We start from the raw sequence: 12,619 nt of genomic DNA, 5'->3' as shown, positions 1-12,619 counted from the left end.
TTTTAGGAGCCCTCTCCGCCTCTGTCCTCACTCCTCACCTAACATTTTCACCGTTCTTTTGATTCCCAGCTGGACTTCTGATCTCGAAGGGTGTTTTGGTAATTATACTCTTGGCTGGTTTGCTGTTGCTGTGATGGGCTTTACTTGCGGCTCAGATATTTTTATTTTTATTAAAAAATTATATATAGGGATCTTTTTAATGTATTTTTATAGTTTAAAAATTTTAATTTTAAATAATTTTTTTAAATATATATGTAATTAAATAAATCAAGAATTATGTATGTAGATAAATAAATAAAAAATCATTACCAATACATAAAAATAAAACTTGAAAAATTAAGATAGATATATATATCAATATATTTAATCTTGAAATACGAGCCATTTACCTAAAAATAACAAAAATAAACTTTTATATAAAAAATAAATTGAAAAAATATTGAGGTACTGAAATTGTATAATTTGTGTAATTTTTAAAGTTCAATAACCCAATGTATCTTTTGTGAAATTTATGGCATGTCATCCATGTTTAACGCCTTTTCATTTCAGTCTCTTTTCTTTTAGTTTCATCTTTTTATAAGAAGTCAAAATTAATTAGTCTTCAATTAGGACTAAATCACCAAAAAAACTTAAGGATTAAATTGAAAAAATATAAAATTTTGCACAGCTCATCCATAGTAATGTGTGAGAAGATGAACAGTGAAGCCTTGTACAATGAAAAACCTACACCTTTTAGAGTAATACTTAATAATTATTGTATTTTAAATGTCTATTTTAGAGTGAGGTAGATGTTGTGTTTTAAAGTGTTTCTTACTTATAAGTATATAAAATAATAATATTATTTTTTTTAAAAAAATTCATTTCAACACTAGCACATCCAAACAATAAAAAAAACACTAAAAATTTAATTTTTAAAGAAATTCAAATTCAAAATTATATGCCTATTTAGGAGCAAGATAGATATTGTGTTTTAAAGTATTTTTCACTTACAAATGTATCAAAATAATATATTTTTTAAAAAAATTATTTTTAATATTAGCACATCAAAACGATCCAAAAACACTAAAAAACTAATTTGAAAAGAAATCAAATTCAAGAAAAAAAAAAAGAGCTTCTTTGTGATGCTTTTAATGAAATGCAATGGAAGGTGCATCTTATTAACAAACACTATCTTACTAGTAGGGTTTGCATAGTTTCAACTTGCATGTTAGAAAAATAACTGTTATTTTTTAAAGATTTTAATAAAATGTAACTTTCTTTTCAACCCACATTGTAATTACAATTACAATTACAATTATAGTTAAGTCGTAGCCACAAAAACGAGTACAATCAAACATCTAACAGTCTTTACATTCATCATTTCTTAGGAGACCATTCATATTTACAATGAATTTCTTTCTCACATCATTTTCTTTTAAATTCTAAATAACAACATAAAAGACATCAGCCTAAAAGATTTACATACACAATTTGTGACTATAATGGCATGTTTCATCATTAAAAAAAAATAAAAAATAGAGGGGTGGTGGCTACTGGCGTAGCTAACAGGAGGAAAAGAAAAAAAAATGAAGCAATTGTATCTTAGGACAGCTAAGATAGTGATTTGTTAATATAGTGTTCTTGTTTATGGAGAAATATACTAACATTAACAAATATGGTAAAAGAGTGGTGAAATACTGTAATATCACTATCTATCCTCTCACATTTTACTATTTGAAGTAGTGTTGTCTTGAAAAATTTCCTTTCTTGGTCCCTTCAATTTTCGATCATCAAACTTTATATTCTTTCAATTTGATCCTTATAAGTTATGTTTTTGTTGTTCTTGGATTTTATATTCTATTTAGATTGCATGTTATCATGTGTGTCGGGAGTTTTAAGATTGATTTCAAATTAAATGATTAGTTAATCTTACATGCAAGAATTTTTAGTCATTGTCAAACACAAAATTAAAAGAATAAGGATTAAAATTGACATTGACAAAACTAACAACCTTTTTTCCAAGTGTATTGTTTAAGATACACGCAAACCTACACTTTAGTCCCTCAATTATTATTTATTTTATATTTGTCCCCTTAAGTTTTTGAATTTTTTGTTTAGGTTCCAAAGTTTATTTTTCACATTTTCAGTCCCTGGATATTAAGAGATGAGAGAGAAAGTTGCAAGAAAATTGAAGAAGCGAGAAAGCTCTTGGATTTTCATATTCTAGCCACCAATAACTTTGATTTTGATGCCTATGGATTTGGCTTCGAAAGAGGAATTCAATGGAGTTAGTTTCTATTTTCAGTGATAAAAAAAAAAAGACTGGTTTTTAGAAGGTTTTTGAGGTCCAAAATATTGGATTTTAATTTTTTTGATAATCAAAGATAGCTCTAGTGATAAAAAAGAATGGTAAATAGACAATACATTGTTTGTTCAATAAGGCAATGCATCATCGGTCTATTTTTAAAAAAAAAATAATAAGAGTACATATAACATGTCATCCATCTTTTATGAGAAAATAAAAATCAATCATACAGGCCTAGGTATGCTTGGGTTTTAACGTGGACCAAGTGCGAGGGTCAATTCTTCTAGCCCATGTACTCTATATCCTTTAATTTTTTCTCTTTTTGCATTTTATAATTATTAAATTATGTTATTATTTTCAAATAATATTAATGTTATTTATGGTAATATTAACAATTGCTTCTTGAATAATTATATATATAACTATTTTTATACATATGAAATACTGTATTTGTACTTTTTTATAATTTTTATATATCTGTGTAAAAAATTATTAATACATTATTTTGGTAATTTTTATATAAAAAAATTTTAATCATGATATTTTTTATTTAAAAAATAATATTTCTAAAATATATTATCGAAAAAAAGATCGCATTAATAAGGGAAAGAATTTTTAATTAAAGAGATATATTTTCTATATTTATTTCAAATCATTAAATTGTTTTTGGATATTAATTGCACCTTCAGTTTTTATTCAATAAACAACATTAAAAAGAAATAATTTAAATTTTGTATAAAAAATATAATTGCTAGTGTAAATTCTCTTTCTATTATTAATATATTTTTCTAATATATATATATATATATATATATATATTAGAAAAATATATTAATAATAGAAAGAGAATTTACACTAGCAATTATATTTTTTATACAAAATTTAAATTATTTCTTTTCTTATGAAAACTAATTTTTATTGCTACATAATTAAATAAAAAAATAAAATATCACTTTGCATAACGATATCAAATATATTCATATGCATTATCTTTTTATTAGGTTTTGTGAAGCAAATGAACGCAATTAAAATAATAATTTTAAATTGTTGAGGTGTCTTTAAGATCTCATTAAACAATATATGATAATTTAGGGTTTGTGTGAAGATTATTTAAAGATTATTTTTTTTCTTAAGGTTTAATCAACTTTTTAAGGGTAAATTGTTACAAACTATAAGTCTTCTAATTATTAATTTTTTAATAGTAATCCACATGAGCTACAAGGTTAAAAATTTTCTAAAACCTTTTTTAGAAGATGGATTGTTATGCATTGAGTGCTAAGTCTTTCTTTTATGTTTATTATTTTTTTTTCGGTTCAAAAAATTATAAGGCATAACATTTTATTTATAGAAAAAACCTGATATTTTATTAATGAATAAATATCACTTTGCTCCCTGAAAAATATCACGTATATTATTTCAGGATAGTTTTAGAAATTTACGAATCAAATCCCTACCTGATTAAATATAAGTTTTAGAAATTAAAAAGTAGAATGTAATTAATTATCTAGTTATAATTTCTTATAAATGATTCTTATTATGTGTGATCCATTAGGTTTCTAATATTTGGGTCAAAATATAAAGCAAAATAGTATCAAATAAATTAAACAATTTAACTTATTATAAATTTAATAAATTGATTAATTTATATTTGAACATCAAGTTTATCATCTAACATCGTCTCATGATCTCTAAATATTAGAAAAGTTATATATGATTTGACTTAATATTTTATTGACTAAATTTCTTAGTGTAATTATTATTCTTTAATCAATAATATTCTGATTTAGACATTCGAGTATAGGGTGAGTCCACTCTGTTAAATCATATTTATTCTCAACATCATGACCATTAATTATTTGAATAAGACTTGAAATTGTTTTCAAATATTATTTCACTTTTCACAAGGATTTCTCAATCAATATTCCTCGAGAACATGTTGAACATTTTTTCTTAATTCATCTAGGATGATGAATTATCTATTGATCACTCAAATACCTATATTTATTTTATATATACTCAATATCAGCCCATTTATTACCATTGATTGAGACAATGTGTGGTCAGGATCAAAATATATTATTGCATATATAAAATAATTTAGTGATTTCAAGTCTAAGAATTACTTACATAGTTACCATATGAGTCTTTCCATAGACACAAGTAATCTCTCCAAAAAGAATTCTTATGCATGTTAGTTCAGAAAATTTGTTATTTAATAAGCACATACATATTAGTTTCAAGTATTACTCTTACGTCAACTCATGAGAAGAACTACTTCCTTTCGTAAAGAAAAAATATATAACATGTATTAGTTTCAACAACTTTAATTAATGTCCAGTTTTAATATAGCATCATTGACCATAAATATTTAGGAATAATGTTTTAATGTAATAAAAATCTTCATAATTATAACTTTTTTTTTTAACAAAATATTTTTGTCCAAATGACTCTATTTTTATTATAGACTCATTAATTAAACATAAATAAATATTAAATATAATAATATCTTTATAAATAATAAAATATATGTCTTACATGAACAAAATCAATGCTACATGAACGCCACCTAATTGATTACAAAGCATATACCCTAAAACTTTTAGCTTTCTTACTTTAGTTTTTTAACAATTCTTTTTATAATTTATTAATTCATATTATTTTTAGTTTATTTTATTAAACAAGGATGAACTTTTCAATTCTCAATTAAAATAATATCAAAACATGCATTATTGATATGTATTATTTTCATGCGTTAAAACACATTGTGTTAGAAATACTTGGCTAATACTGGGATTTAAACAAATTAAATATTCATAATTTATAGAAGATGATATGCTAGTAAACTTTGTTTCTGCATAGCAAGCGAAGTTTTGAAATTCATCATCATAGCTCTATAAACTCTAGAAAATGGAGTGTCAACAGACTAGAGTGCTTTCAACGTTACTGAAGCTTTTTTTTTTTTTTTGGGTTTCTAAAATTGTAAAAGAATTTTTTAGCTTGGAAGAATTTATAAAACATATATATCATTGCTGGGATACACCGATTTGGAATTAGTTCAGCATAAAACAATAATTTTCATTTAAAAAAACATTGAAACAATATTATTTCAAAATTAACCTCACGAACTGGGCTCTTAATCGAGTCTTTGGCCTACGCTTTGTGGGAGGGTTTGGTTCTTCTTGAAACAACTTTCGTTGTTATTTCCTGTAGAACCGCAGCAAATAACAGCGGGGGAAAAATCATTTTAAATTGATAAACATAACCATATTTATAATTACATGAGCTTGCAGTAGTAAATACAAACAACCCTTCACGTGATTTTTAAAGTGGAAAAACACTACATTCAAACCCGAAAGCTCCATCGTCCTATGCATTCATTCTTAGTGAAACAAAAAAGAATGCATCGAGCAACCTTTAAATGAAATGACAGGATGTTTATCAGCTATATATAATTGAAGCATTAGGCATGAAAATGGCCACTGCTACTGCTAGCAATATCAGTCAAACTGAAGATCGCCGAGACGACAATACTTGTGAGAGTACTCAGGCTGAGCGAATAATGAATATTCTAGTCGGCCATTGATGATCTCACCAACAAGGTGACTGATACCAATGCATAGCTGAAACAAGTGAGATGCAAGCCAGCAATGAAGCCATACAGTCGCCAAATTCTAGGGCTGGTGGGCGCTGCACGTGTATCAAATTCTTTACAGGTCATGCATGGTACTTACTTGTACAACAGGCGCTGCCATGCAAGATCTAGACAATACCTTCACAACCCCAGTATAGAACATGTCATTTTTATCTCTACAAGTGAGATCCATTTGTCGGGATGACCATACACAATAAGATGAGAGCACATCTCATCATGGAAGTGAGGAGAGGGTGAATCGCTCATATGAGAGAATTACTCTGAATAATAAACCAATATATAATGACACCTCGCCTGTAACCCCGAATGGTGGCTCTACCACCAGGTTACCCTATGCACAAGAATCTAATCCTGAGCTGCAAATTAACGAGGAATGATCACTAGGTTGCTCTTTATCCAATCAGTTTATTCCTAATCAAGAAATTATGTTATTCGCAAACTAAAACGAGGAACCACTAGGGTTCACTCAACAACATGGGAACTACTGACAAGATTTTTAATCTTTATAGGTTGAGGAGCCAGCTTTTGTAGGAACAATTAAGCCTAGATCACCCTTTTAACAATGGTTAACAATAAAAAAAGCCATATCTAGAATGGATCAAACCAAGCATACCCGTTTCCTCATGGTTTCGTTGTCCTAAATTCATCACATTCTCTGGAAAACATAGTCAATCCATCACAGAACATTGAGGTAAACTTGGTGCACAATACATTGATGTTGATGATCATGCCAGACTAGATTTATTTAATAATTCACTAAGTAAGGCAACCTATGTTCGGTATATGAATTTGCCACCCAATTCTATATATGATAGATTGGCAATAATTAAACAGCTCATTTCATTCACAATTCTTTCAAATTGAAGAAATAAAATTACTATTTCTGAACTTACACTGCTAACACCATTACCTGATGAATCCGCCTAATACTTTATCGAGTATTTCTAACAAGCAACAAGGGTCATACCCTTACCATTTCTTTCTGCATTTTAAATATGCTTTTACAAAAAATGAAGAATTTTTAATTTATTTTAAATTAATATATTTTTAGTATTTTTAAATCATTTTAATGTGTTAATGTAAAAAATAATTGTTAAAAAATAAAAAATATTATTTTAATATATTTTAAAACAAAAAATTATTTAGAAATAACTGCAATAACACTTTCTACAAATAACTCACCTAGTGTGTGGGGCAATTCATCTGGATTGTATACAGATTAAAAACAATATAAAAAGAATGATAAATTATTCTATATGTGATAAATAATAAAAAAATTTAGACAATAACGACAAAAGATTCAATTCAATGTTGCAGTTGTAGATGTTGAAGTTGTTCAATTGTGTAACAAACAGATCCTTTATTGTAACTTGGAGGGGTACATATAATTAGTAGTTAACACGAAGAACTGAAAAATTCTCATGAAACTTAGTAATTTTTGGTTATTTTTGTTTATTAGCATAATTTTTTTTAAAAAAAGATAAAACAATAAAGTAAAAAAAAATTCAGTGAAATAATATAATTTCTATATATTATGATTAGAAAACACAACATTCATATTTATTGTTATTTACAAACGTGATATTTAAAAAAAAAATTATGAAATGAACTAAATAAATTACGATGAGGAAAGAAAAGAGAAAAAAACAAAAAAAAAAACTGATGAGACACTTCAAAACTTTAATTAAGATATTATTGATACCATCAAAATCTCAACAAAAAAATATTCAACGCAAAAGAAAAGTCACTAATAATGATTAGAGGGAGCCACATTTATTGTTAAAAAAATAATGAGTGATTCATTTATTTTTGACAATAAATATAGCATGTTTTGTCTATCATTAATGATTTTTTTTATTATTGTATTTATCCCATCAAGAATTTTTTGATAATACTAGTAATATTATAATCAAAATTTTATTTATTTATTGATTTTCTCTACTTATGATAATTTATGCAATTCATATCACTTTTCGAATAAGAACAAAATTGAATTTCACGTTTTACAACCGAGATATATACAAATTATTCTTCAATTTTTTTTAAGAGTTATTTTGCAAAAAATAATAATTAAAAGGTGCTAATTTTAAAAAAAATCGTAATAGCAGCCGTTGGCCTAACCTGTGAGGATTTCAACCGGGATATTTGGAATCCCCTAAAGTACCAAGAGTATCGTTTGGCGAGGTTATAGAAGTTTGTTTTTATAAAAATATTTAATTTTTTTATTTTAAATTAATATTTTTATGTTAATAAATTATTTTTACATACTAATATTAAAAATAATTTTTAAAAAATAAAAAATATTAATTTTATATATTGTTAAGTGAAAAGTATTTTAAAAGTAACCATAACTATAATTAGAAATTGTTTGGAAATATGATGAAAATGTGTTTTTTAAAAATTAATTTTTTTAAAAAATTTAATTTTTTATATTTTTAAATTTTTTAAATTTATAGATATTAAAAATAATTTTTAAAAAATAAAATAAATATTATTTTAATATATTTTTTACACAAGCTCAAACGCCGCCGCATCTAATTCTGTACGGGTCGTGTCATCTGGCTTGCTCGAGGCACGTAATCTACCCTTAACCCGTTGTCTTTCTTTGCATTCAGGGAGCAATGAAGGGTAGACTGTGAAACCTCTTATTTTTGCTGGGCAATCCAATCTTTGAGCATCAAACTACTACATAAATATTCTCTTACATATGGAAGGGTTGTTGGGCTTTGTGCGTTCACCAGCAGCTACTCCTATCGTGAGCCCTTCTCTGTTCTACGCTTCAAAATCAAAGAAAAATAGCTGGTTAAGAGCCAAACTCAACGCTGAAAATGACCCATTACTCCAAGCCGCCACTAGTGCTGCTTCACTTCGTTTCCAGGAAATGCATCGACCAGGCAAACCTCTTCTCTTTATTAGTTTATCTGACGCTGAGTTCTTTTTCTGTCGGCCATTTTGTCGAACAGTTAGATAAGAAATTGAGATAATGGCTTCATGTAGTCAAATCCGTGCAAATAAGCTCATAAGGTCTTTTTTCTAATACTATATAATGCATACAATGTTATATGTTGATACCGGTCTAATGCAGAATTTGGGTACCTGTCTTTTACATGGAGAATTACAAGCTGTATTTTAATCCCCAGTTTTTGGCATTATGATTTTTTTTTTTCTGCCAAGCCAGCACACATTAGTGGTTTGCTGTTAGCTGTGATTGACGGGTGGGGTGGGGTGGGAACTTGAACCATAGAACATGAAAACATTCGTGCCTTTGAGGCATGAGTATTGGTCTGTCGGCTAAGCATTGATGTGGATGGTTAAATTAGCATTACTTGCTGATGATGTTCCAAAATTTAATATGCTAAGGAATGAGGTGTATGGATACTGATTAATCATATGTTCATATCAATATTTTCTTTTTTTTAGCCCATGAAGTATAAAATTGATGGTAAAAGTCTTGATGCCTCAAAATAGTCAAGTGGGATTTAAAAATCCACCGAAAATAAAATTAATAACTTTAAATGAGAATGGTAATAAATGAAAGAAAGAGCCTTAAATTTCAAGAACAATAATGTTTGCTTTTATTTTTGTGTGATTAATGCTATAGGGACTAAGATATATAAGTTTGGAGAGCAGAAAACGTAAATCTGGATCTTGAAGAATTCATGGAATATTTATAGTTCATGAGTCTTATTCTTTTATAAATATGAGGGGCTGAAGTGTTATTTTGACTTGATAACATTTAATGAGATAATAAATATCTCTTACATATGCATTAATGAATGAATATCTTTATACACCTAGAGGTGTAGGGAAATTAGGATACAAAAATATAGTTGAGCCCATGGAGGCTGAGCTCCTCCTCTTAGCTGTATCCATAGGGACTGAGCTCATCCTCTTAGCTGAATCCAAGGGAGCTAGGCTCTTCTCTTGGCCGTGTCCAAGAGAGTTGAGCACCAAGGAAAGCGCCTAACTCCCTTGGGCACGACCAAGAGAAGAGCCTAGCTCTCTTGGGTTCAGCTAGGGGGATGAGCTCGGTCTGCTTAAAATTACTGACTTTATTATTGAAGGGTCTTTTAAGTCCCACCGATAAGAACTGTTTTGCAGGTATCAGGACTTCAAGCATCAATTTTATATTTCTTGGGCTAAGGAGAAGGAGATAATGATATTAGGACATCAATCACTTGCAAATAGCTTATTTGGGCCTGCCATTTTATTGTTTGATAGTTGCTAAATTAAAACCTTTCAAAATGTGTTTTTGTCTGATAAAACTGTACTGTCAATTTTTCTTTGTTCTGAAAGAAGTAATCTTCTTAGGTTGTCCCATTCACTCACCAGATGAGTGAATATAAACAGAGCTTCTTGTTGCTTTTCCAGGTTAACATTTCAATCTTCTCGTGGCATTTTGATGTTGTACGAGGTTTGTGTATTAGCTGGCTGGAATGTAATTTGCATTGATTCTTGCATTGCAGAGCCTCTTTTCGTGGATCCATATGCTGGTTGCTTTGTTCATCCCGATGTACAGATGGATTTGAAGAAGTGCTCACACCAGTATTGCCTTGCGACTAAATTCATTGATGATAAGTTACTTCGTACAGTGAACCATATCGATGGACTCAAGCAGGTACTTTGCCTACCAAATTCAGGCTACATTGAACATTTTGCACCATTTTGAAGTAATTTATTGTTTTCCATCTGTACCCTGCAGGTTGTTTTGTTAACAGATGGGATGGACACTCGGCCATATAGGCTTAACTGGCCAACTTCAACTGTAATATTTGACATATCCTCAGAAAGGATATTTAAAAAGTCAGCTGAAAAGCTTCAAGGTGATTGGTATATCGCTAATTCAATAAATTTACAACCATGCCAGTGTCTTGATACATCACTCGACCATAAAGTTGCTGCTAGGGATGATTAGATTTGACATGTTAATCATGCCTGCGTTTTGAGTGTGGATCCACAGATAAATTGATTATTCTAAATATTACAATTAGGTTACATTCATTTGGGTGAAAAGGTTTTCATGTTTCAGGATTTCATAAGAAGTTTGAGGAGTATTGACATTAACTCCATCTGCAAATCTATACTCATCAAAATTAAAATTGTGGTTCTTCCACATGGATTTATAAATTTGAATTAGTTAGGTGAGCAGTACAAATGCTTGACACTATCTTCTTGAAGATGCTAGGTGTTGGGGCCAAAATTCCAAGAAATTGCTTGTTCCTTCATGTTCCTTTGGAGTCCTCTGATATACAACACAGTCTGCTTGCTAAAGGCTTTAATGGTAATCAGCCTAGTATATGGGTCATCCAGGTGATTGAGGCTTCTATTTTTTTTTTTTATTATGAGGATTCCAATGTTGCATAAAACCATTTGACTTTGTTATTTTGTGAGGAATTTGATATAGCATGTAATTTGTTTCCTTAACGAGGGAAATACTGTTATTATATGGGTTTACAGGGACTGCCTGTTATGACTTTGGCAAATTTCAAAGAAATTTTGTTGGTTGCCAGTAGTTTGGCCATGAGTGGATGCTTGTTCTTGGGGGAACTGCCTGCATGGTTGGCAGAAACTGAAATTGGCATCAAGGTCAGATTCAGACTTCAAAACTGCCTTCTCTTTACTTTACCTTCTCTCAATAAGCAAGGCCCTATCCTGTTGTCTGGCCTCTTGCACAGCCCAGCGCAGAGAAATGGATGAACAAGCTCTTCATGAGCAATGGCTTCCGAGTGGACATGATTGGCTATGATGAAGTTGCTAAGAGTTTAGGAAAGGAAGTATCACCAGGAGACTACGAGAATATCTTATTTGTCGCAGAACAATTGCAATTTTCAGATGATCAGGTGTGAATATAAAGCACTTACTGTTTGATTCGTGGGTTGCTTGATAAGGGAGGGGGGTTAATTATAAAAAAATGTCTTCTCCTAATGTTTTATCTGCTGACGTGAAATTCTCAAAGAGTGACCGTTATTTGGAATTTTAAGCATATCTATGTTAAGCATGTGTAACTGTGACTTGATATTTTGAGGGCTAGCAATTGTCAAATTATTTGATCTCAAATATTTCTTATATATTTCTTTAATCTGTTGTTAAAGGTTCTTATTGCATGGAGTTGTTTAAATATTTCTCAAACCATGAGTGTTATTCTTTATCATGGGAAATTGATGGCTAGATCATAAATGCCAGAAGCTTCACGATTGCAGATGCCATTATCTGATGTATTTGCCTTTTTTTCCTGTCAGATGGAATTTTGGAGGAGAGAATTACAAAGGGTTGAGGAGGAAGGGGATGAAGAAGGGTTCGAGGAGCTCTAAATTTAAACAAAGAACTGCATTACATTAACATCCTTTCCTCTCTCTCTTTTGTTTTTGGCTCTCTCTATTTTTTTAGCAGTTCTTCAGAACGTTTTAACCCAAAATAGCAGGTTTATGTAATAAAGTGTTCCCAATTTTATTTGGACCTCCAGTCCAAGTGGCACGCCTCCCTTTTTGTATATAGAGAGGAATCGAACTATATGAAAGCATTTTGGGATGGAGAGGGATCCAGGGAGAAGCTCAACTGAATAAAAGCAAAGAGCACTGATTTCTGGGATCCGGGAAGGAGAAGATCGCATCCGGTGTATGGTTATTGCAGTCTTAGGTGTAATTGAATGAAGAACAACTCAATAAATTTCAGTTGTCATTTCA

At 29.5% G+C, this 12,619-nt stretch overlaps 1 protein-coding gene across 2 annotated transcripts; it reads left to right on the top strand.

Moving 5' to 3' along the window:
- Positions 1–8,478: 8,478 nt before the first annotated feature.
- On the top strand, positions 8,479–12,619 carry LOC133691559 (O-methyltransferase 1, chloroplastic). 2 transcript variants are annotated; one of them, XM_062112110.1, is made up of 7 exons: positions 8,479–8,830; positions 10,403–10,554; positions 10,639–10,759; positions 11,122–11,246; positions 11,394–11,522; positions 11,612–11,776; positions 12,176–12,619. In XM_062112110.1, the coding sequence occupies exons 1-7, from the start codon at positions 8,644–8,646 to the stop codon at positions 12,245–12,247; spliced, it is 951 nt and encodes a 316-aa protein (XP_061968094.1). In that variant the 5' UTR covers positions 8,479–8,643; the 3' UTR covers positions 12,248–12,619. The 2 variants fall into 2 exon arrangements, with proteins under 2 accessions (XP_061968094.1, XP_061968095.1); XM_062112111.1 differs by lacking the exon at positions 8,479–8,830 and adding an exon at positions 9,903–10,307.

This window comes from Populus nigra, chromosome 4, assembly GCF_951802175.1.
Source record: "Populus nigra chromosome 4, ddPopNigr1.1, whole genome shotgun sequence".
NCBI classification, from domain to species: Eukaryota; Viridiplantae; Streptophyta; class Magnoliopsida; order Malpighiales; family Salicaceae; genus Populus; species Populus nigra.
This window is presented reverse-complemented; position numbering and strand designations above follow the sequence as displayed.